The 24,524-nt window shown below is 38.2% G+C and overlaps 5 protein-coding genes across 6 annotated transcripts; all 5 read left to right on the forward strand.

The window, feature by feature from the left end:
• Positions 1-72: 72 nt before the first annotated feature.
• Positions 73-10,472, forward strand: LOC111793907 (BRASSINOSTEROID INSENSITIVE 1-associated receptor kinase 1-like). 2 transcript variants are annotated; one of them, XM_023675989.1, is made up of 12 exons: positions 73-784; positions 1,293-1,425; positions 1,526-1,597; positions 2,024-2,167; positions 4,027-4,098; positions 4,212-4,283; positions 4,377-4,456; positions 6,153-6,281; positions 6,372-6,713; positions 8,208-8,602; positions 8,974-9,305; positions 10,461-10,472. In XM_023675989.1, the coding sequence occupies exons 1-11, from the start codon at positions 700-702 to the stop codon at positions 9,286-9,288; spliced, it is 1,839 nt and encodes a 612-aa protein (XP_023531757.1). In that variant the 5' UTR covers positions 73-699; the 3' UTR covers positions 9,289-9,305; positions 10,461-10,472. The 2 variants fall into 2 exon arrangements, with proteins under 2 accessions (XP_023531757.1, XP_023531749.1); XM_023675981.1 differs by lacking the exon at positions 10,461-10,472 and having other exon boundaries at positions 8,974-9,606.
• A 247-nt stretch (positions 10,473-10,719) lies between these two features.
• LOC111809055 (probable anion transporter 5) lies at positions 10,720-13,709 on the forward strand. Its single transcript, XM_023695425.1, has 2 exons — positions 10,720-11,188; positions 11,839-13,709. Exon 2 carries the CDS (start codon positions 11,972-11,974, stop codon positions 13,298-13,300), a length of 1,329 nt encoding a protein of 442 aa, XP_023551193.1. The 5' UTR covers positions 10,720-11,188; positions 11,839-11,971; the 3' UTR covers positions 13,301-13,709.
• A 1,286-nt stretch (positions 13,710-14,995) lies between these two features.
• Positions 14,996-16,732, forward strand: LOC111787583. The gene has a single exon (XM_023667601.1). It carries the CDS (start codon positions 15,122-15,124, stop codon positions 16,379-16,381), a length of 1,260 nt encoding a protein of 419 aa, XP_023523369.1. The 5' UTR covers positions 14,996-15,121; the 3' UTR covers positions 16,382-16,732.
• Positions 16,733-17,568: 836 nt separating this feature from the next.
• On the forward strand, positions 17,569-19,305 carry LOC111787735. Its single transcript, XM_023667777.1, has one exon. The coding sequence runs from the start codon at positions 17,695-17,697 to the stop codon at positions 18,952-18,954; it is 1,260 nt and encodes a 419-aa protein (XP_023523545.1). The 5' UTR covers positions 17,569-17,694; the 3' UTR covers positions 18,955-19,305.
• A 2,324-nt stretch (positions 19,306-21,629) lies between these two features.
• On the forward strand, positions 21,630-24,460 carry LOC111778693 (probable inactive receptor kinase At2g26730). The gene is made up of 2 exons (XM_023658669.1): positions 21,630-22,904; positions 23,722-24,460. The coding sequence occupies exons 1-2, from the start codon at positions 21,674-21,676 to the stop codon at positions 24,375-24,377; spliced, it is 1,887 nt and encodes a 628-aa protein (XP_023514437.1). The 5' UTR covers positions 21,630-21,673; the 3' UTR covers positions 24,378-24,460.
• The last annotated feature ends 64 nt before the right edge of the window (positions 24,461-24,524 follow it).

Raw genomic sequence — 24,524 nt, forward strand, 5'->3', positions numbered from 1 at the left:
GTGGACATTTAGAAAAAAAAAATAGCTTTGACAAGGTCTTACAGATAGTGCTATGCTAATCTTGTTTTCTATGGTTCATACATAGCCATCCCCATTGACTCAAGAGTATCTTTTGAGTAACAAATGGGTTCTAAAAGTAAAAACATTATCTCGAACAGGTTAAAAATGGTGTTGGTTTTATGATTGTTGTGGCTATGTATTTTTTTTTTTCAGTTGAATTTTGGATGCTTTGATAATTGAGCATTTTTGTGTTCTTGGTTGAATCTCTATTTTGGAGTTGGACTATTTGATTTCAAGAAAAGAAGTGAAGGAAGAAGAACAAAGACCAAAGAAAATCAACGACTTTTCTCCTTCCGTTTTAATTCAACCCATCCCAATTTCCTGTGCAATTTCTTCTTCTCATTCCATGGAAGCCTGCAAGCTCTGCAAGTGGTCAATTTTTTCGCTTCTTCTTCTTCTTCTTCTTCGTCCATAACATTTTCTTCAATTCCTTACTTCGAGTCTCCTCGACCCTGTTGCAGTCAACGGGGTTCCTTCACGTTTTGAGCAGTTTCCTCGAAGGTTCCCACAGAATCTGGAGCTCCGATTCGAGGATTCTGTTGAGCTTTGACCTCTTGGCGCTCCTCCTCCTAAATCCCTCTGCTCACTATGTCGGATTGTTTCGAGTGTAAACTTTAGTGCGGGATTTTGGTTTGCGTTATGTCGGTGATGTTGCGTTCTTCGTCTTCTCTGTGGATAATTTTGGTGCTCCGGTTTGTTTCGCTGCTCTCTGCTAATCCTGAAGGTATTTGCTTATTGAATTTCTTGTTCATATCCGCGTCGGTAATCCGTTCTTCTTTGGGTTTTGTTTCTGTTTTCCGATTTGATTCCGTTGACAAAATGAGAAAACGAATGCGACCATCTGTGTTGTTCCACATGTTTGATCGCCGGAAAATCTGATATATAGATTACGATGCGTCGAATTATTTAGCTATCTAGGTTTATAGTTCAAACGAAGCATCTCTAGTACAGGCTGCCCATGTGATTACATTTTGGGATAGCATTGTACCGTTTGGAATAAGAATCATGGTTTTGTATTTTGCTGGAGATTTTGCAAATTTATTGACTGAGCTTTAGCCATATCGAAATTTAATCGAACTCGAAGTTTTGTTTGGTTTGAGACTGTGATAATCTTCAAGCCTTCTGATGATTGCACATCACTGTTCCTAGTTTGTATTGAATACGTTAACTGCTCGCTGCACTTTGTGGATGCTCGTTTCTTGGACTAACTATTGTGTACTTCGTGGGGGCAGGCGATGCTTTGTATGCATTGAAGTCGAATTTACAAGATCCCAACAGCGTATTGCAGAGTTGGGATCCAACACTTGTTAATCCCTGCACTTGGTTTCATGTCACCTGTGACAACGTGAATACTGTCATTCGAGTGTAAGCTTCTATGTCTACTAGGAGCTTGGAACAAATGTTGCTTTTGGAAATTATTATTATGATTGCTGGCCCCTCAATCTTTTCCTTCTTATTTGTCCAGTGATCTTGGAAATGCAAATCTATCTGGCACATTAGTTCCACAACTTGGTCAGCTTTCGAGTTTACAGTATCTGTGAGTGTTCGCCGATTCGTGGCTACACCAATCTCTTTTTTTTATCTTTGATTGTGCACAAGGTTATATTGTCATCTAGTTTCTTACCAAATTTCATGAATTACGTTTCTTCTAAATGTTACACATCTTAGTCTTTATTCCTTTATGCCGTCATCAAGGATTGCAGAATCGAAAGAAATAATAAAAATATCTCAAAGATCCAATTGACTGGATATGCTTAAAAAGTAAGAGTGAGGGAATGCAATTTATCTATGATAATTATCTTAGTTGCAAATAACATGAACTGATATGATATGATAATTATCTTAGTTGCAAATAACATGAACTGATGTGATATGAGAATTATCTTAGTTGCAAATAACATGAACTGATATGAAATGATAATTATCTTAGTTGCAAATAACATGAACTGATATGATATGACAGGGAACTCTATAGTAACAATATTAGTGGAGGAATTCCGGAGGAGCTTGGGGATTTGACAAACTTGGTGAGCTTGGATCTTTACTTGAACAATTTAACTGGTCACATACCCGTCACACTTGGCCAGCTTGATAATCTGCGTTTCCTGTATGGTTACACATCCTTAAACTTTCCCTCCTTCTGTGTACTTTTTTAGCATCTGATTTATATTTTCCTTTTCCTTTTCTGCCATGCTTTTGCTGCATGGTTGGTTTGTTTGATGTACTTTTTTGAGAATGGATTTTTGTTTCAGTTTTTTAGTAATTTCANTATCAAGTAAATAAGAAAGGAAAGATAATTCTTTGTGATATTTTGGTAGTAATTTATGTGAGCTCTGAAAGTATGCATAATAGAAAACTGCAAGTTTTAATCAATGGCTCTAGTAAATAATTCACTGATGACATCTTATTTGGAGTAAAAGGATGGATGAGATAGGATTTCGTTCCTTTAAACCACTAGTAGTTTTTACTTTTCTCATAGATTTTCCAATGAGAAGGAACAGGAACGAATAAGAAGGATGTGGTGGTTACGAAACTATCTACCCGTTTCTTCATTTTAAACGAGAAACCTGGCTTGAAGAACTTCATCCACAAAACACTGATCAACTTTATCAAAAGCCTTATAAATCCTCTTTTACCACCCAACACTATTTCTTTTTGCATTTTTCCTTTTTTATTAGTAGGATTTTCATAAGTCATAGGCGAAACTAATCGTTTGGGGGTAAGGCACTAATGCCTTCAGCGTTCTAATAAGGGCACAAAAAAGTAAAGAGTTTCTTGCCACTCAATCCTGAACTTTCTTTTCCCCTTATTTTTTAAATAAGGCTTGTGCTAGATGCTTACATATGTTGGCTTCCATATAATCAAGTAGAGTAGATAAAGACCCACCCTTTGTGTTAGTTAGAATTAGTTCCTTGGACACTTGGACGTTGGCTCATGCCAACCATAGACTATTAAGGATCAGATTTGCACATATTCTATGTTATAGCTGGAAACTTATTTAGCTTCCTTTTTGGGAGATCAAACAAAGCTCGATTAATTTTCTGCTAAACTAGAAAGAAAAACATACCTAACAAGGAACTAGACTGGAAAATTGGAAATGGAATTTTTTGGAGGGAGGTCAAACAAAACTCAATTACTCCCAAATGGCTTTTGTTGGAGGGAGGCAAATTATTGATGCTATCCTTATTGTTGCTGAAGCAACAGATGACTACACTCTAGACAGAAAAGGGGCTTCATTACTTTAAAAAGCCTATGATAAGGTGGATCAGGCTACCTTAACCACATCTTGCAGCTTAAAGGGTTTGGGGATAGATGGAGGAGGTGGATTAGGGGTTTCTATGCAAATTCCAACGTCTCTATCATGATAAATGGTGGGCCGCGAGGAAAATTCTGAGCTTTAAGAAGCATTAGACAGAGAAGCCCTCTGTTCCCCCTTTTTACCCGTGTTGGGGTTTAGGAGGTGGTTAGGATTCCTTTTCCGAACTTTATTATTTGTGCTTAGGCCTTCCAAGAAAAGAGACCAGAGAAAGAATCAAGATTGTGGTATTATTTACCCTCACCTTTACTGCATGCTTAATATATATATTTGTTTACATCCAATCAAAGATGTCTATAACAGCTCTGCTGTCGTCTTCGAAGTTACTTTTATCACGAAGTCATTGGAATGACAGTTCTCTTGATGCTTTCCTATTGAGAATGAGAAAAGGAGGGCTTTGTACCAGTTTACAACGGAAAAACTAACGTTAAATACTTTCAGACATATGAAGCTTTTTTGCATGACCGTGCATTCCCAAATCTGAACTACTGCTTTATAATTTATATTTCATCATGTCATCCTTATTCAATTCATACCCACCTTGATTCTTTGATTTTTTTCCCGTTCTTTTGTTATATTTCTGTGCTTTTTTTTTGAACTCCCTCTTAAGTGGATCTCTTACATGGTTTTCTTCTTCATATATGAAATAGGCGTCTTAACAACAACAGCTTGACAGGAACTATTCCAATGTCATTAACCAAAGTTAAATCCTTGCAAGTCCTGTGAGTGTTGTGCTTTTTAATATTATTCCAAGGGACCAGTTACTCTTGCTCTTTTCTGTCATTTTCGTTTCCTTTTCTGTTTTAAGTAACATTATCATTCAATTGTACTTCAGGGATCTTTCATATAATCACCTAACTGGAGATATTCCGATCAATGGTTCTTTTTCTCTTTTTACCCCTATCAGGTAATAAGCTTTATGTCTTTTATTTTCTTTCTTTCTTTCTTTATCATATAACAGAAGCCCATTAAGAGTTGCTGACCTTCCTTCTCTACGCAGTTTTGCTAACAATAATCTAAATGAGTCTGCCGTACGTCCTCCACCATCTCCTTTACCTTCTTCACCAACCCCCACATCAGGTTTGTTATCATATAAGTCTCCCGCTATTACTTTTTCTTTTAATATTATTATTATTTAAAAAACATATTTCTCAATATGAACATGTTTTGCAATATATGTTGATTGTATTTGATGTTATAAATTATTTTTACTGATTTTCTTGTCTATTGAGTGCGTGTTCAAGTTAAGAGAGTTCCAAGCCTCTCGGAGGCTTAGAGGTCTTCAAATTGCCTCATTGACTTGGACACTTTTACTTCTATTTCCTATATTTTCTTGTGTTTGTTTGAATATGAAGCTGTTTGGAAAAAAATATTATTTCTCATATTTTCATTTTCTATTTACTATAATTTAATTTATAATGCATTTTAATAGTTTTCTTTTAAAAAAAAAATGTATGGAATATAAATGAATAATTATTTAAGAAAGAAGTAAAAACACATGAAAGCAGTAGATAAATAAGTCCAGCTAGCTGTCCAGCCATTAGATAATGTGGTCTTTCTTCTATAACATAGCATACTTATGCCTGGTTCATTTATTTTGAAAACTCAATTATCTCCAGTATTCTTCTAGATGCCATTTAAAATACTAGACTGTTCAATTAGATATAGCCGACGCTAGATTGTTCAACTTTGGCATTTGAAGCAATGTTGATATGGATAAGCATGGTTAAAGAAGTTATTTTGGTACTATGGTTGGAAAGAAACCATAAGTGATATGAACAGACATCTGAATCATGTAATATGGATTTGAAGGAGGATGTTAAAAAAAAAATTGTTCAAATTACCTCAAGATGAACTCAAGTTGCAATTAGAAGAATCAAGCTTCTTGGATGGTTACAATTTTTGGGTGGATGATAATCTAGTGCTAAGGTGTTTCATTAATATATTTTAAAACTTTTTTTTATTTATTTTAAGGTTACATTTAGTTGCTATATAGTTATAAAAGATGAGGTTATATAAAGCAGGTATGTTGTCTTTTAAAGTAGACTTGAAAAATGCAGTAAAAAGCACAAATGCAAAGGGCTAAACTTCTTTGCAATTCTATGTAGTTTAGGTTGCATGAGTAGAATCATTCAAGCTTGACTTGATCAATCTTGCTTGTGGAGTGATTCGAATCTCAAGCAAGTGTTCTTGCCTTGAGATATTTAATCAACTAGGTAATCTAAAGCACAAATGCAAAGGGCTAAACTTCTTTGCAATTCTATGTAGTTTAGGTTGCATGAGTAGAATCATTCAAGCTTGACTTGATCAATCTTGCTTTGCAAAGGGCTAACTTCTTTGCAATTCTATGTAGTTTAGGTTGCATGAGTAGAATCATTCAAGCTTGACTTGATCAATCTTGCTTGTGGAGTGATTCGAATTTCAAGCAAGTGTTCTTGCCTTGAGATATTTAATCAACTAGGTAATCTAGGTCTTACTTTCCCTTGGATTGATTGCTTGTCGTTTTGAGGTTCTTGGACATTTAGATCTACTATTCGAATCTCAAACAAGTTTGTTATGAATGGTGGGTTTTGGCTTTTTTCTACTATTTTTCGTTTCCTTCTTATTTTTTATGCATCTTCTAGATTACCAACAAAAAGTTCGTTTCTTGAAAAAAAAAAAAAAAAGAAAAATGAAGAAGAAGAAGAAAAAGAAGAAGATTAAGAAAGACATATATGGTCATTTGACACTGTTGATTAAATTATCTTTTCTGTTCAATTTGGTGCTTGGCTTTTAGGTAATTCTGCCACTGGAGCTATTGCTGGTGGAGTTGCTGCTGGTGCTGCTTTACTGTTTGCTGCTCCTGCTGTTGCAGTTGCTCTGTGGCGTCGGAAGAAACCTCAAGATCATTTCTTTGATGTACCTGGTCAGTGTACTTAGCAACAAAGTTATGAAAATGTTACATTCCTACATCATTTAACAGGAATATTTATTCAATTTCACTTCTTCTATACAGCTGAAGAGGATCCAGAAGTTCATCTTGGTCAGCTTAAGAGGTTCTCTCTACGTGAACTACAAGTTGCTACGGATAATTTTAGCAACAAAAATATTCTAGGTAGAGGTGGTTTTGGCAAGGTCTATAAGGGACGTCTGGCTGATGGATCTCTAGTGGCAGTTAAAAGACTCAAAGAAGAACGTTCCCAGGGTGGGGAGCTGCAATTTCAAACAGAAGTTGAGATGATCAGCATGGCTGTGCATCGTAATCTTCTCCGCCTGCGTGGATTTTGTATGACGCCAACTGAGCGGGTGTTGGTCTATCCATATATGGTTAATGGAAGTGTAGCATCGTGTTTAAGAGGTACTGTTTCATAGCATACTTTATATATATTATGGTTCTTAAAACTCTGCATAGAGTTGCAGTCATATGNGAGGTTATATAAAGCAGGTATGTTGTCTTTTAAAGTAGACTTGAAAAATGCAGTAAAAAGCACAAATGCAAAGGGCTAAACTTCTTTGCAATTCTATGTAGTTTAGGTTGCATGAGTAGAATCATTCAAGCTTGACTTGATCAATCTTGCTTTGCAAAGGGCTAACTTCTTTGCAATTCTATGTAGTTTAGGTTGCATGAGTAGAATCATTCAAGCTTGACTTGATCAATCTTGCTTGTGGAGTGATTCGAATTTCAAGCAAGTGTTCTTGCCTTGAGATATTTAATCAACTAGGTAATCTAGGTCTTACTTTCCCTTGGATTGATTGCTTGTCGTTTTGAGGTTCTTGGACATTTAGATCTACTATTCGAATCTCAAACAAGTTTGTTATGAATGGTGGGTTTTGGCTTTTTTCTACTATTTTTCGTTTCCTTCTTATTTTTTATGCATCTTCTAGATTACCAACAAAAAGTTCGTTTCTTGAAAAAAAAAAAAAAAAATAAAAAAAAAAAAAAGAAAAATGAAGAAGAAGAAGAAAAAGAAGAAGATTAAGAAAGACATATATGGTCATTTGACACTGTTGATTAAATTATCTTTTCTGTTCAATTTGGTGCTTGGCTTTTAGGTAATTCTGCCACTGGAGCTATTGCTGGTGGAGTTGCTGCTGGTGCTGCTTTACTGTTTGCTGCTCCTGCTGTTGCAGTTGCTCTGTGGCGTCGGAAGAAACCTCAAGATCATTTCTTTGATGTACCTGGTCAGTGTACTTAGCAACAAAGTTATGAAAATGTTACATTCCTACATCATTTAACAGGAATATTTATTCAATTTCACTTCTTCTATACAGCTGAAGAGGATCCAGAAGTTCATCTTGGTCAGCTTAAGAGGTTCTCTCTACGTGAACTACAAGTTGCTACGGATAATTTTAGCAACAAAAATATTCTAGGTAGAGGTGGTTTTGGCAAGGTCTATAAGGGACGTCTGGCTGATGGATCTCTAGTGGCAGTTAAAAGACTCAAAGAAGAACGTTCCCAGGGTGGGGAGCTGCAATTTCAAACAGAAGTTGAGATGATCAGCATGGCTGTGCATCGTAATCTTCTCCGCCTGCGTGGATTTTGTATGACGCCAACTGAGCGGGTGTTGGTCTATCCATATATGGTTAATGGAAGTGTAGCATCGTGTTTAAGAGGTACTGTTTCATAGCATACTTTATATATATTATGGTTCTTAAAACTCTGCATAGAGTTGCAGTCATATGACCATAAAGATTGCATACTGAACTGAACTCTCTCTCTCTCTCTGGTAAATCCACAATCACATGAAATGACTGCATGGGTGAATTTTAAAAGTATTACAAGTTAACATAATCACATCACGTGCTGAATTTTCACATGATACTCTCTTGCTTTTGGTTTACACTATTGTAGAGCGTTCAGAATTACAGCCTCCACTTAATTGGTCGAACCGAAAACGCATTGCTTTGGGATCGGCAAGGGGACTTGCTTATCTACATGATCATTGTGATCCTAAGATAATTCATAGGGATGTGAAAGCTGCAAACATTTTGCTTGACGAGGAGTTTGAAGCCGTGGTTGGTGATTTTGGGCTGGCTAAACTCATGGACTACAAAGATACTCATGTCACAACTGCAGTAAGAGGAACAATTGGGCATATAGCGCCCGAGTACCTTTCGACTGGAAAGTCTTCTGAGAAGACTGATGTTTTTGGGTACGGGGTAATGCTCCTCGAACTCATAACTGGACAGAGGGCCTTTGATCTTGCCCGGCTTGCAAATGATGATGATGTGATGCTTCTTGACTGGGTATGTTTTTCCTTACCTTAATATTTTTGGATGCTATAACGTAATATGTTGACACCTACGAAAACATGGTTTCGTTGCTCGGTATCTTTTGGTATCAGTAAAACGCAACATAACATCCACTTCTTATGAGTACAATACATTAAAGGGTTTTCATAATTTAGTTCATTAGTTTAGTTCTCTTAAGGCTGCTTCCTCAACCTTTTAGGACTACACATAAAGGCGTCATAAGAACTAATATAATAGATTGGCTTAGTATTGAATAGACGGTGGATGCATTAAAAGTTGTATGATTCAGACCTTGTTAGTTACATATAAGATAGCTTGGACTTTAGGCGAAGTATTCATTATATATCCACTGTGGAGAATTATAGGTGAAAGGACTTCTAAAAGACAAGAGGCTTGAAACGCTAGTCGATCCCGATCTTGCGGGAAACTATCCTGACGATGAAGTCGAGCAGCTCATACAAGTTGCCTTGTTGTGCACACAAGGCACTCCTACCGAGCGGCCTAAGATGTCGGAGGTTGTACGGATGCTCGAGGGTGATGGCTTATCTGAAAGATGGGAAGAATGGCAGAAAGAGGATCGGTTCCAACAAGAAGTAAGCCGCAATCCCCACCCAAGTACTACTTGGATTCTCGACTCTACTGCTGAAATGCCTCCTGATGAACTGTCTGGTCCGAGATGATTTCTGGAAGCCCCCTCGTGTAAGTTAAGGATTGATATATGTATATATTTACCATATATATATATATATATATATCACATTTGTGCATATAGTTTCCACTTTTTTTTTATATAGAAAAAAATAATTTCATCATAAATTTTCTGGGTTGTTCATCTTGTACCACATATCTGAGTTCTCAGTAATTTGTAGAGGGGTTGGTAATCAAAACATGAGAATTCAGCTGATTTTTCAAATTTGATCTGATGAAGTGATGTTGCGTAAGTATATTGGTTTGTATTATCAAATTTTCCTTCTCTACCAATGAATTTATATTACACATCACTTGGATGGATTAAGTTCGATAAATGATTCAATTATTTATTGTCTCAGGATTAGATTTTGTCATAGAACAACAATGTTTATATCTTGTTATAATCTTGAAGAACATTGGCTGTTCTTGTCTCGTTCTTTCTTTTGTAAGGATTTTGGTGTGATTAGTGAAATGATTATGTTTGTATCTTGGTTTCTGGAGAATTCATTGTAGTAATAATCTTGAAGAACATTGGCTGTTCTTGTCTCGTTGTTTCTTATTCCTCTGAATTATGTGAATATTGTGAGAGATTAGGAGGATTCCCTCCGAAAAGAAACAAAGTTTGTTCAAGTTCTTGTGGCAGGGAACACTAATGAAGTGCTTCTTCTCCAAAGTTGCTTATATTTTAAGAACATTCTCAAGGATTATCTCCATTATAAGCAAGCTCTGGATCATCGTTTTGATGTGAAATTGTCGAAAATTATAAATTTCTTGGTTACTATTGAAAAATTTCTTGGTTACTTTTGTCAAAGGAAAATTATAAATCAATATATATATATATGTATAAAGAATTGAAGTAGATAGGTTAGAACACGTAACTTTGTAATGTCTAAAATTTTAGCTTACCCATTCCGTATTTGACTCTTTTTAAATAAAAAATTATACTATTTTCTCGTCTTTTTTTACTAATTCGACCATAGTTCATATATAATTTTTTTTTTGTTAAAAGTTTAATATTCATTTTCACATTTATTATTAAATTATCGTAATTTACACTCGACATTAGTTTGCTCATTAACATTTAGCAAAATTTTCAACCTTCTTTATTTTCCTTATACATGTTTTATAGAGTAAGAAAATCCATACTAACATATTTGATAAGATATAAATATAATTTAAAATTGGGATATTATTATTATTTTTCTCAAGGTTTAAATTCTTACCCTAAAATTTATATTTTTTAAAATTGGGATATTAAATATAAATATAATAAATATTTGAAGTGGAAATTTGAATTTTTATGTGATTTTTCTTTAGAAAAAAAGAAAAAAAAAATAGAAATTCTTTCCCGGAGAAGCGATTCCAGAGAGTGGGGCCCAATTCCTATAATCCTGTCCTACCTTTGCTTCTCAAATCAGATCTCTATGTCAAAAAGGAAGAAAAAGAGGGAAAAAAAAACGAATTTGCCGCCGGTTCTCTTCTTCACCTGTCGGGCATCGCCGCCGGTTGAATCTCCGATCAGTGGTGTCTTGTTCATGCCGAACGCCGGTGGTGGGAGGACTTTGTGTCGGGGTTTGTGGGGGGCGGTTGGAATTATTCTAAGAAGACTAATTTTGTGATTTATTGTTCTTATCAAGAAAGGCCCAATTACGCTAAAACCCCTACTTTCTCCCCATTAATGCACGTGAATTCGACTGGTTCTCTCACTCAAGTGCATTTTTGCGTCTGAATTTGAGCATTCAACGGCCGAACCTACCCACCCCCATAGCAGAGTTGACTTGATGCATTTGGCTCTCGTGAAAGGCACATTTGTCTACGAATTTTTCGATTTCTCTTCACTGTCTCTGTTGCTGGAAATGTGATCTTCCTCTGCTGAATCTGTACCATTTTGTAAGAACTCAATCACCTATTTGTTTTTAATCCGTGGCTTTATTTCTCATTCCTGCAAATTTCTGCTCTCTGCTCTCGTAAGTTCGATAAGGAATCGTCTATTTGACCAATCTAGGTCGTTACAGCATGAATTTTCTTTCATTTTGGTGTATTGTTAGTTCATATAATTTGTTCTTCATCAGCACTTCGTCTAATCATTCAACCACTACTTTCTCGAGTCGTTTCCTTCTCGTTTTCTGAGTTATAAACTGGATTAGTAAGTAGGATTGCGTCAGAGGACTTCTCACATTTCTTTGTAAATCCCGATCACATAGATTTATATGAATGCGTTTGTAGCCACTCCATCGACATTTCTAGTCAGAGATTGACTTTAAGCAATGGGTTTCTCGATTCTTAGATCTGTTGTAATAAGATCATATTATCTGCCAATGCATCCATTTGTTGATCTGAGTATTTCGATTTGCAAGAAATGTTCAAATTACACATGAGGAAAGAAGTCAATTATCTTTCATTAGCCTGTTCTTGTGATGCACTCATCTATCTTCTTTCTCAGAAGACAAGAAGTTAATTTGGAGCAATTATTTTGCTTACATTGAACTTAGTTTCTGTTTTCTGTTTCATGTCCTAAAATTTTCCTCTTCTTTTTTCAGGCCCTTTCTATCATTCTAGATACTGTTGAAATATATCAAGTTGTTTACGATATCTTCTTAGCCACTTGGGGGATTTTTCTCAATCTTCAACTGTAAAGGTTCTCTAAAGTATGCGTAGAATTGTTGGCGAAGTATGTCGATGATGAAAATTCCGAAGCGTTATTGGATCGTTCTTTTAACGTTTATCTGCACATCTGTTTGTTATGTGGAACGTGTTGGCTTTTCGATTGCTTATACATTTGCAGCTGATGCTGTGGGGGTAGATCAATCAAGCAAAGGTACTATACTTTCAACGTTTTACTATGGGTATGCCTGTTCCCAGGTTCCTGGTGGATGGGCCGCTCAAAAAATTGGAGGAAGAAGGGTTCTTCTGATCTCATTTATTTTATGGTCCTTGACCTGTGCATTAGTCCCACTCGATCCGAGTCGGGTGATGGTCTTGGTAATTGCTCGGTTACTCGTTGGTGTGGCACAGGGTTTCATCTTCCCCTCAATCCACACTGTTTTAGCACAGTGGGTTCCTCCTCACGAGAGATCTAGATCTGTTTCTCTTACAACCTCAGGAATGTACTTAGGTGCCGCTGCTGGAATGCTTATCCTTCCGAGCCTGGTAAAGTATAGAGGGCCTCAGTCGGTATTTGCTGCCGAGGCGTTGTTAGGTGCCACATGGTCTGTGCTATGGCTCATGTATGCAAGCGATCCTCCACGTTCTGAACATGCCAAAGCTGTTGCTGCTGGTTTTGGTGAATCTCTGCTGCCAATGAAAGGAAACCATAAAGTAAAAGTAGAGGATAGAGGAACTTCAACACGAACCTCGAACATCCCATGGAAGAAAATCTTGTTGAGCTTGCCAGTTTGGGCGATCGTTGTAAACAATTTTACCTTCCATTATGCGTTATATGTATTGATGAACTGGCTGCCTACCTACTTTGAGCTTGGTCTTCAACTTAGTCTCCAGGAGATGGGTTCTTCTAAGATGTTGCCTTACCTTAACATGTTCTTGTTCTCGAATATTGGTGGGATAGCTGCTGATCACTTGGTTACCAAAAGAATATTATCTGTTACTCGAACTCGGAAATTCTTGAACACAATAGGCTTTGCTGTAGCATCGCTGGCACTGATGGCTATCCCCATGTTCAGAACTTCTGGGGGGGCTATCTTCTGCTCATCTGTGGCTCTTGGTTTCTTAGCTTTAGGGAGAGCAGGATTTGCTGTGAATCATATGGATATCGCTCCTCGATATGCCGGTATTGTCATGGGAGTTTCGAACACTGCTGGTACGTTAGCTGGTATTATTGGTGTCGGTTTAACTGGCAAACTACTGGAAGCTGCAAAGGCTTCCAATTCAGATCTCTCAAGTCCAGAAAGCTGGAGAGCTGTTTTCTCCATTCCAGGGCTGCTCTGCATTCTTAGCTCTATTGTATTTTTGCTCTTCTCAACCGGTGAGAGAATTTTCGACTGAGGTAACCTTCCTTTTTTCTTCATGGAAACTGCCTCACAATCACCATTCATATAATGATTTGTGATCTTCACACTGAGTGTATTTACAAACTTTCAAATGCCAGAAAGAGTTTATAGTGGCGTGTAGGATAGGAGGAGGAAAGCTTATTATTTCATATGCTACATGTTTCAATTTCTAAGTTAAAAGTTTTTTCTTTTCTATAACATAAAGAATGTACCATGATTTAACATCATTGTAGTTGATGATTGATATTTCTGTGACATTTGTCTCGTGGACTGCATAGCTTCTATGTGAAAATAAAGTCTGTGGAACTACAAATTTGTAATTGTGTACGATATATTGGGATCATTTCCGATTTCTTCAACTGATCCTGTAGATTTTGATATGAATGATATGTCTACATATTTTACTCTATCGTCAACTTAGAAGGTCGAAGTTTTGAATCTTTCACCTCTTACACGTATGCACGTACATCGACATATTCCTCTCTCTCATGCATCAAATTATTTGAAGGAAATGGAATTTGGAACCGTGTAATGTAGCAAACAATTTTATATAGCTGGATGAATGAGTGATTCTTGGCCAAGAGATCAGATCTCCCACCCTATGTATTGTTGAACTAAAAAGAACGGTGACAATAGTCATATTATATAAAATTTTCTGCTTGGCTTCTCACCCATCTTCTCTTTCCCGTCTTGTGTGTGTATTATATAACTGTCCTTGCACTTCCTTGATGAGGATCACTCGAGACAATGTCTATATCACAATCATGTGCTTCGTCTCTAAGTTTCAGAGTGTTTGAACTTCAATCTTGCCATTGCCATTTAGTCATGTAATCAATACACTTTGGTTGGTACATACATATGAATGTAGTTCCTATTGAAGCTTGCATAACATATAGGAAAACTATTACTGTTCAACATTCATTTTGCACATACACGTCAAGGGGCTGGGCTGTTTCATCCTCTGTGTCTGCCAACTTTGATTTACATTAATGTAGGGGCACAATTGATATTTTCAAAAGTACAGGGACTATATTGAATTAAATAAAAGTTGAAGGATCAATCAATTAATGTGGTGAATTTTCACACATTAAATAATAAGTAACTGCTTGAAGTTCAACCTCCATAATTGATTTATTATCAATAACTTCCCAATCAAAAGAGGAAAATAAAATTAAATTATATAATTTTGAGGAAATTAGAATAGTCGGTCAACTTTCCAAAGAATCATTACTCCTAAAATTCATCATTTATTTAAAAAATACTCATATTTTTAAAAAATTGTCGATGAAAGGTCGATATGGAGAAGACTAAATTATTTCAAGCATCGACAGAATCAGAAGCGTCCCTTATTTCAAAAAGAGGAGAACGGGTTATTCACATTTCATTTGATTGGTCAGAAGCCAATTGAAAGCTAAACAGTGATAATTCTAAGGATTCTCGAGGGAAAAAATAGAGATGTCTCTACCCGTAATGTAATTTCATAGAGTCGTTCAGTCTCGCATGTTGTACATCATTTTATTTGATTCTCGTTGATTTTTCATTCAAGGAGGGCATTTTTGGAATTATAAATTAAGTTTGAGTAAATTATTATTTTTATGAAATTTAAAGGACTTGAAAAAAAAAAAAAAAAGCTTGAGGGCAAAATTGAGAGATTGAAAAAGTAGAAGGTCAATCTTGAAAAAAGAAAGGCATTAATCCAAAAGAAGGATTCACTTTTGTCTTTGCCTCAACGATTGACCCATTGGCTTCGTCGTCCCCCTGAAAGCAGGGGGCTTCAGAGGAACAACAACAACAACAACAACAAACCTTGCTCCCAATGGACTTCCACCGGAATCCTTCCGTCAACAACCGCCATTCCCCCTCCCCTACCTCCTCTGTCTCCTCCACCACCGTCCCACACAACCCCTCCGCCACCACCGCCACTGCCGATAACGACCCTATGCACTCATGGTGGGAGTCCGTTTCCAAAGCCCGCTCTCGCATCCACGCTCTTTCCTCCATCCTTCCCCCTCATTCCGACTCGTTTTTTCTCTCCTCTCTCGCCGATTCCGACCGGCCGGCCCTCTCTCTTTTGTCCTCTCACGATGCTTACTCCGTTATCTCCTCTGCTCTCTCCTCCTCCGTCTCTGGATCTGGTTCTGACCCTCTCTGCCACTGGCTTTACGATACTTTTCTCTCTTCCGATCCTCATCTCCGCCTTGTTGTTCTTTCCTTTCTTCCTCTTCTTTCCTCTTTGTATCTCTCTCGCGTTCATTCTACTTCCTCCGATTCCCCTTCTCCTCCTTCTCTCGCTGGCTTTGAGGCTGTGCTTCTCGCGCTTTATTCCTCTGAGGTTAAGTCTCGGGCTGGGAAGCCTGTTCTTGTCGCGATTCCTGATCTTTCGCAGCCTTCTCTTTACCATTCTCCTCTGAATAAGCCCAATTCTGTTGCCCAAGCACAATTCAGGCCATCCGTTGGAGTTCTTTGCCCTTCGCTTGAACCACAGAACGCGGTGAAGTCAACCAAAAGAGCTGGCATCATTGGCGTCGCTCTCGATTGCTATTACAAGCAGATCTCGCAGATGCCGAGCTGGTCGAAGCTTGAACTCTGCCTCTCTGCGGCGTCGTGGGCTGGGCAAGATTGTTGCTGCAAGAGAGAATTTGATAAAGAAGATGGTTTGGATATTGATGGGTTTTCGGAGAAAAGGGCTTTGGAGTATGGGGATGAGATAGAGGATGTTTCAGTAAAAATGGGTAACCTACAAGTTGAGACGTGTGGGAACAATTCCGATGATTCAGAACCTAAGGGGTTCAGAATTCCGCTTCCATGGGAGCTTTTGCAGCCATTACTTAGAATTTTAGGACATTGTTTATTGGCTCCTTTGAATTCGCAAGATGTTAAGGATGCAGCTTCCGTTGCTGTAAGGTGTTTATATGCAAGGGCATCTCATGACTTGGTACCGCAGGTGATATTGGCAACTCGGAGTCTTATTCAGCTTGACAACAGAACTCGAGCGGCTGCAAATGCTGCAACAGCAACAAATGCTTATACACCCAGCAAAGATAAGAAATCAGAAATCTTATTGGTCTCAAAATAAACGATCTGAATGAGGTAACAGATGTTGTATAGTGAATCTGAAGCGGTTGAACTTTACTTTGTTTAGGATAATACTGTATGGATGTCTGTAGTCTTTATATGATGGTTAAATTTCTCACCAAGTTACAAGCCTTTTGAGTTGTACTTTTATAGGATTTTATTCTTGTGTTCCTTGGCTGAGTAGACCTCTTTGGTTAGAATTTCATGTGCTTGCCTATACATGGAGGGTAATTTTTCCTTTTTCTTTTTCCATTTTTAATTTTAGCTGGTGTGTATGGTCAAGGGTATGAATAACTTAAGTTTTATACATTGTCGTGTGATTCATTTTGATAGTGATTGTTCAGATTTATGTCATATACAGTTCACTTGGGTTTGTTTATATAATCTATACCAATGGTTATCAAGTTGAGCAGCTTTGGTCTCAATGTCTTTAGATTGGAGTTTTGATTGTACAGTTATTCTCCTTTATTGGAAGTGGTAGATGGGTTTAGTAGTCTACATGTTTGTGACCCTACTGATTAGTTTATCCCTGAAATAACATGCTTTGATCTGGTGGTCTATACTGAACTTAATGTTCTAATATTGGCCTAAGTCTCCTTTGAATACTGATTAGTAAAAGTTGTTGATGCAGTAGTTCTTATGTTGTAATAGCCCAAGTCCACTGACATGCAAATATTGTCTGTTTTGGCTTGTAACGTATTACCATCAGCCTCACGGTTTTAAAATGCGTCTATTATGGAGAGAGTCTAGCCCTACTCCAACCAGTGTCTCGCACCATCCGATAACTTGGCTTTGATACCATTTGCAACAGCCCAAATCCACCGCTAGTAGATATTGTCTGCTTTGGCTTGTTATGTATTGTCGTGAGTCTCATGGTTTTAAAACGTGTCTATAAGGAATGTTTCGTTCTCCTCTCTAACCGTGAGGTTGACAGCGATACATAATTGGCTAAAACGGACAATATCTACTAGCGGTAGATTTATTTTTCTTACCTACTAGCGGTAGGTGACCTACTTTTTACTTGATGTTCCTAAGGGGATGTACAGGGCATGATATCATGAATAGTTTTGTTGTAATTGCAGATCTTTTGTTTGCCTCCTGTTCTTTTTNAAAAAAAAAAAAAAAAAAGCTTGAGGGCAAAATTGAGAGATTGAAAAAGTAGAAGGTCAATCTTGAAAAAAGAAAGGCATTAATCCAAAAGAAGGATTCACTTTTGTCTTTGCCTCAACGATTGACCCATTGGCTTCGTCGTCCCCCTGAAAGCAGGGGGCTTCAGAGGAACAACAACAACAACAACAACAAACCTTGCTCCCAATGGACTTCCACCGGAATCCTTCCGTCAACAACCGCCATTCCCCCTCCCCTACCTCCTCTGTCTCCTCCACCACCGTCCCACACAACCCCTCCGCCACCACCGCCACTGCCGATAACGACCCTATGCACTCATGGTGGGAGTCCGTTTCCAAAGCCCGCTCTCGCATCCACGCTCTTTCCTCCATCCTTCCCCCTCATTCCGACTCGTTTTTTCTCTCCTCTCTCGCCGATTCCGACCGGCCGGCCCTCTCTCTTTTGTCCTCTCACGATGCTTACTCCGTTATCTCCTCTGCTCTCTCCTCCTCCGTCTCTGGATCTGGTTCTGACCCTCTCTGCCACTGGCTTTACGATACTTTTCTCTCTTCCGATCCTCATCTCCGCCTTGTTGTTCTTTCCTTTCTTCCTCTTCTTTCCTCTTTGTATCTCTCTCGCGTTCATTCTACTTCCTCCGATTCCCCTTCTCCTCCTTCTCTCGCTGGCTTTGAGGCTGTGCTTCTCGCGCTTTATTCCTCTGAGGTTAAGTCTCGGGCTGGGAAGCCTGTTCTTGTCGCGATTCCTGATCTTTCGCAGCCTTCTCTTTACCATTCTCCTCTGAATAAGCCCAATTCTGTTGCCCAAGCACAATTCAGGCCATCCGTTGGAGTTCTTTGCCCTTCGCTTGAACCACAGAACGCGGTGAAGTCAACCAAAAGAGCTGGCATCATTGGCGTCGCTCTCGATTGCTATTACAAGCAGATCTCGCAGATGCCGAGCTGGTCGAAGCTTGAACTCTGCCTCTCTGCGGCGTCGTGGGCTGGGCAAGATTGTTGCTGCAAGAGAGAATTTGATAAAGAAGATGGTTTGGATATTGATGGGTTTTCGGAGAAAAGGGCTTTGGAGTATGGGGATGAGATAGAGGATGTTTCAGTAAAAATGGGTAACCTACAAGTTGAGACGTGTGGGAACAATTCCGATGATTCAGAACCTAAGGGGTTCAGAATTCCGCTTCCATGGGAGCTTTTGCAGCCATTACTTAGAATTTTAGGACATTGTTTATTGGCTCCTTTGAATTCGCAAGATGTTAAGGATGCAGCTTCCGTTGCTGTAAGGTGTTTATATGCAAGGGCATCTCATGACTTGGTACCGCAGGTGATATTGGCAACTCGGAGTCTTATTCAGCTTGACAACAGAACTCGAGCGGCTGCAAATGCTGCAACAGCAACAAATGCTTATACACCCAGCAAAGATAAGAAATCAGAAATCTTATTGGTCTCAAAATAAACGATCTGAATGAGGTAACAGATGTTGTATAGTGAATCTGAAGCGGTTGAACTTTACTTTGTTTAGGATAATACTGTATGGATGTCTGTAGTCTTTATATGATGGTTAAATTTCTCACCAAGTTACAAGCCTTTTGAGTTGTACTTTTATAGGATTTTATTCTTGTGTTCCTTGGCTGAGTAGACCTCTTTGGTTAGAATTTCATGTGCTTGCCTATACATGGAGGGTAATTTTTCCTTTTTCTTTTTCCATTTTTAATTTTAGCTGGTGTGTATGGTCAAGGGTATGAATAACTTAAGTTTTATACATTGTCGTGTGATTCATTTTGATAGTGATTGTTCAGATTTATGTCATATACAGTTCACTTGGGTTTGTTTATATAATCTATACCAATGGTTATCAAGTTGAGCAGCTTTGGTCTCAATGTCTTTAGATTGGAGTTTTGATTGTACAGTTATTCTCCTTTATTGGAAGTGGTAGATGGGTTTAGTAGTCTACATGTTTGTGACCCTACTGATTAGTTTATCCCTGAAATAACATGCTTTGATCTGGTGGTCTATACTGAACTTAATGTTCTAATATTGGCCTAAGTCTCCTTTGAATACTGATTAGTAAAAGTTGTTGATGCAGTAGTTCTTATGTTGTAATAGCCCAAGTCCACTGACATGCAAATATTGTCTGTTTTGGCTTGTAACGTATTACCATCAGCCTCACGGTTTTAAAATGCGTCTATTATGGAGAGAGTCTAGCCCTACTCCAACCAGTGTCTCGCACCATCCGATAACTTGGCTTTGATACCATTTGCAACAGCCCAAATCCACCGCTAGTAGATATTGTCTGCTTTGGCTTGTTATGTATTGTCGTGAGTCTCATGGTTTTAAAACGTGTCTATAAGGAATGTTTCGTTCTCCTCTCTAACCGTGAGGTTGACAGCGATACATAATTGGCTAAAACGGACAATATCTACTAGCGGTAGATTTATTTTTCTTACCTACTAGCGGTAGGTGACCTACTTTTTACTTGATGTTCCTAAGGGGATGTACAGGGCATGATATCATGAATAGTTTTGTTGTAATTGCAGATCTTTTGTTTGCCTCCTGTTCTTTTTCCTTCTCTGTTTCTGTCTTTCTCTAAAACCACCTTCTCCTCCTCTCAAACCAGAATCTGTTGTAGACCCACTCTGTTTTCTGTCTATTTGTTTGCTGTCTATTTGTTTGGCTCCTTTCTTCCCTTCCATTTCAAGCAACAACCTTCCACTTTAGGGAGACTGTTTTTTCTCTTTAAGAAACAACTTAGGTTTGCCTATTTGTTTGCCATCTTTTTAGACCCACTCCATTTCCTTTTCTAAGAATGCCTTAGGCTTAATCATTTGCCTCATCCTGTTTCTTCTCTTCTCTCTCTAACCACTCTATCCTTCTCAATGATGTTGAAGTTGGATGGTACATACAAGCGTTTTAGGCGATTTTTTCCCTTATAATTTGAGGATAATGTATTATATCATAAACAGCCATGGTACTGCATCTTGTTGAAATTTAGGCTGTAGGTGAGGAATCTTCGCTGAGAAGAACACTGGCTATACATGAAGAGTATTGTTTGCAAACAATTGTTGAGGTGCCAGACATTCAACGTAGCTGATGATTTGTAATTTAACTTAGTAGTTCTAAATTATTTTTCTATACTGTGTTTTAATCTTTGTTTAGCCAAATTTCAAAACTAAGCTTTGGCTTTAAAATATATGAAAAGTAAATAACAAAACAAGTAAACTCACGACGACCTCTCGCGTCTCAAGTACATATTTTTAGATATGATTCACGTGTTATAGATTCTGTCACTATTAATTTGAACCTGTATCTGGAAATCAAAAGAACCGTCTTATTTATAATAATCTACCAAATGTAAACTCATCGTGTTTTAACTTGTATTTTTTCAAAATTGTATTCTTTGATACTTAATGTTCAAACTAATTTCAGTTTCTTTACTTGCAATCACGCCTAGATTCTTAATATGCACCAATTGCGTTTTTGCACCGAGAACGCTACAAGAAATGAAAGGCTACACCTTCGGTAGCAGCCAAAAAAAAGTTTAGTAAATTCCAATGCTCATCTTGTCTCATATGCTCTGCATTATGAGCATATTATACACATATTTCTTGTAATAGCTCAAGTAATAGTTCAAGTCCACTGCTAGTAGGTATTGTCCCCTCTGGTCCGCTACATATCGACGAAGACAAAGGCTATTAACGATGGGCTTGGACTGTTGCATTTCTTGTCTGTAGCTGCTTTTTCAAACACCAAAAGCAATAGTTTAGAATCTCTTTTAAAACCTTTTCCAATATAAACAAACTGACTTCAAGTTAAACAACAAAGTTCTCAAAGAAAGAAAACAAATAAAATATTTGAACTTCCCAGAACACTCAAATCTCATTGATAAGTACAACTGCAAATGGACAGGTTTAGCATTCTTAGTACCTCTTCCGATCAAGCTGGATTGGAAACAATGTCAAACAACCAACCTTGTTTCATAGCTCGAATATCCCTTTTTCAATAGAAAAAAAATGGTGAACCATTCCCTTGTTTATATCTTTTATATCAATATAAAAATGCTGATTGAATAGCTGTAATATGAACTCAAAACAAACATAGTTTCGATCTTATCGACATCCTTTAATACAAACCTGTTGCCACGGAACATTTGCTCTAAGTTGAACTTTGGTTTAAGCATGGAGTTTTCTTTGTTCTTCATTGCAGCCATTCTGTTCTTTGGTTCTGTTGTAGCTCAAGTTGATACTCTTGGCTTTAATGGAGATGAGAGAGATGCTCTTTATGCATTGAAGGCAACTTTCAATGACTCTTTCCTTAACAGAAACTGGAGTGGAACTCACTGCCACAACAATCAGCCTCCTCTTTGGTATGGCCTTCGATGTGTCGATGGCCGAGTAACGACGCTGTCGTTGGATAGCTTGGGATTGGTGGGGAATATGAACGTCGATGCGTTAAGGAAGTTCACTGAATTGTCTACACTAAGCTTGAAGAACAATTCCTTATCAGGGAATGTATTCAATTTCTCTTCCAACCAGAAGCTGAAGGCTATAGATCTATCATTCAACGTGTTTGATGGGTGGATTCCGCGTTCCCTTATGAGCCTAAATTCATTGCAGTCATTGCAGCTTCAAAACAACAGACTTATTGGTTCCATACCTGAACTCAACCAGTCTTCCTTATCAGTATTCAATGTCTCAAACAACAATCTCAATGGTTCCATTCCAAAAACAAAGGCTCTTCAGTCGTTTGGCTCGAGCTCCTATAGCGGTAATCCGGGACTCTGCGGTCGACCCTCTGATGTTGTCTGCAACTCAATCATAAAAGAGTCAGATAAGAAAGCAGCAGCACCTCCTGATACTAGTAAAGCCACTGAAGCGAATTCTTTTTCTAAACATCTTGTCACTTTGTTGCTAATTCTTGTTATTGTACTCTTTTTTGTTGCTACTCTATTGCTGCTGCTTCTCTACTTCAAGAAACATCGAGAGCTAAAAGAGCTTATGAAGCAAATAGGATTGAATGAAACAAAAGAGAAGAGAAATGAAAACTTGACAGATATCTCAGTTCAGAACCAAGGACCTGCAGCAGATGAAGGAGGAAAGCTCATCTTCATGGAGGAGAGTGAAAATTTCCTCCTTGAAGATCTTCTTAAAGCTTCTGCTGAGGGACTTGGTAAGGGAATATTTGGGAATAGTTATAAGGCTATGCTTGAAGGCAGATCGCCTATCGTCGTGAAAAGGCTTAGAGATCTGAAACCGTTGAGCGTCGACGAATTCATGAAGCAAGTACAAGTTATTGCCAAGCAAAGGCATCCAAATCTGCTTCCACTTGTTGCCTATTTCTACACCAAAGAAGAGAAGCTTTTCCTCTACAAGTATGCAGAAAAGGGGAACTTGTTTGATAGAATCCATGGTAAGCTCTATACATTCTCATTCTCTTGTTCCCTTCCATAAATTGTTGTGAACAAGTGTCCTCCTAGATATAGCTCAACTCAACTATGAGATCACACGTTGGTAGAAAAGGAGAACATAGCATTCCTTGTAAGGATGTGGAAACTTCTCCCTAACAGACACGTTTTAAAACCGTGAGGCTGACAGCGATGTGTAACGGGCCAAAGCAAACAATATCTACTAGCGGTGAGCTTGGACTGTTACAAATAGTATCAAAACCAGATACCGGGCGTTGTGCTAGCGAGGAGGTTGGGCTTCCAAGGGGGTGGATTGTGAGATCCCATATCGGTTGGAGAGGGGAACGAAGCATTCCTTGTATGAGTAGTAGACGTATTTTAAAACCGTAAGGTTGATGGCGATATGTAACGGGCCAACACAGACAATATCTCTTAGCGGGTTTGGGTTGTTACAAATGGTATCAGAGCCAGACACCGGGTGATATGCCAGCGAGGACGTTGGGCCTCCAAAGGGGGTGGATTGTGAGATCTCACATTAGTTGGAGAGGGGAACGAAGCATTCCTTGTAAGAGTGTGGAAACCTCTCCTTAGCAGACATGTTTTAAAAGTGAGGCGGATGGCAATACATAATGAGTCAAAGTGGACAATATCGGCTAGCGGTGGCTTACATCAACTATTCATATGCATGGTTTGAATCTCATGTTCTAGATATTGTTTGGCTAAAAGATTACAACAGATAAGTTAAACCATGCATAAGAAAACATACGTAACTAAGGTAGAGTGTTCTTAACTTTAAAGAACGATATTTTTTGTCCAACGCAGGAGGCAGAGGTGTGGGCAGAGTTCCATTCAGGTGGCGTTCAAGATTGGTTGTTGCTCAAGGAGTGGCAAGGGCTTTGGAATTTCTCCATCTAAATACCAAGCCAAATAGCATTATCCCACATGGAAACTTGAAATCTGTAAATGTCTTACTTGGTGAGAATGATGAGGTTCTTGTTTCAGATTATGGTTTTGCTTCTCTTGTAGCCCTTCCCATTGCAGCTCAACGCCTAGCCTCATATACATCACCTGAATATCAACAAATAAAAAGGGTGTCAAGAAAATCAGATGTTTGGAGCTTTGGCTGCCTTCTTATTGAACTTTTGTCAGGAAAAATCTCATCTCACTCAGCACCAGAGGGTTCCCACGGCATTGATTTATGCGCTTGGGTGAACCGAGCAGTAAGAGAAGAATGGACAGCAGAAATATTCGACTCTGAAATAGCTTCACAAAGATCTGCTATTCCAGGAATGTTGAATATGTTACAGATTGCAATACGTTGTTGCAATACTTCACCTGATAAACGACCAGAGATGACTGAAGTTGTGAGAGAGGTTGAAAGTATCAGGCTAACAGAAAATGGAGAAGAGTATAGCTCATCCTTTGATCAATCATTAACAGATGATTCAATGTCAGGCATTGCATTGGATGAGAGATGAAAGATGCAGCCATTTCAAGCCAAATTATGAATAATACTTTACTATTATTCAGACTTTTCTTATGGCATTGAAATCCATTGATCTCATTTGATAGGTAGAGTAGATAAGGATACAAGGTTCTTACCAGAATTTTCACTCACAGAAGAA

Source organism: Cucurbita pepo, chromosome LG01, assembly GCF_002806865.2.
Source record: "Cucurbita pepo subsp. pepo cultivar mu-cu-16 chromosome LG01, ASM280686v2, whole genome shotgun sequence".
Taxonomy (NCBI): Eukaryota; Viridiplantae; Streptophyta; class Magnoliopsida; order Cucurbitales; family Cucurbitaceae; genus Cucurbita; species Cucurbita pepo.

Coding starts and splice junctions, on each gene's coding strand:
- LOC111793907 (XM_023675989.1), top strand. CDS start 700: ATGTCGGTGATGTTGCGTTCTTCGTCTTCTCTGTGGATAATTTTGGTG. Junction 4,457..6,152: donor TTCACCAACCCCCACATCAG/GTTTGTTATCAT, acceptor CTTGGCTTTTAG/GTAATTCTGCCACTGGAGCT. Junction 8,603..8,973: donor ATGTGATGCTTCTTGACTGG/GTATGTTTTTCC, acceptor GGAGAATTATAG/GTGAAAGGACTTCTAAAAGA.
- LOC111809055 (XM_023695425.1), top strand. CDS start 11,972: ATGTCGATGATGAAAATTCCGAAGCGTTATTGGATCGTTCTTTTAACG.
- LOC111787583 (XM_023667601.1), top strand. CDS start 15,122: ATGGACTTCCACCGGAATCCTTCCGTCAACAACCGCCATTCCCCCTCC.
- LOC111787735 (XM_023667777.1), top strand. CDS start 17,695: ATGGACTTCCACCGGAATCCTTCCGTCAACAACCGCCATTCCCCCTCC.
- LOC111778693 (XM_023658669.1), top strand. CDS start 21,674: ATGGAGTTTTCTTTGTTCTTCATTGCAGCCATTCTGTTCTTTGGTTCT. Junction 22,905..23,721: donor CTTGTTTGATAGAATCCATG/GTAAGCTCTATA, acceptor TGTCCAACGCAG/GAGGCAGAGGTGTGGGCAGA.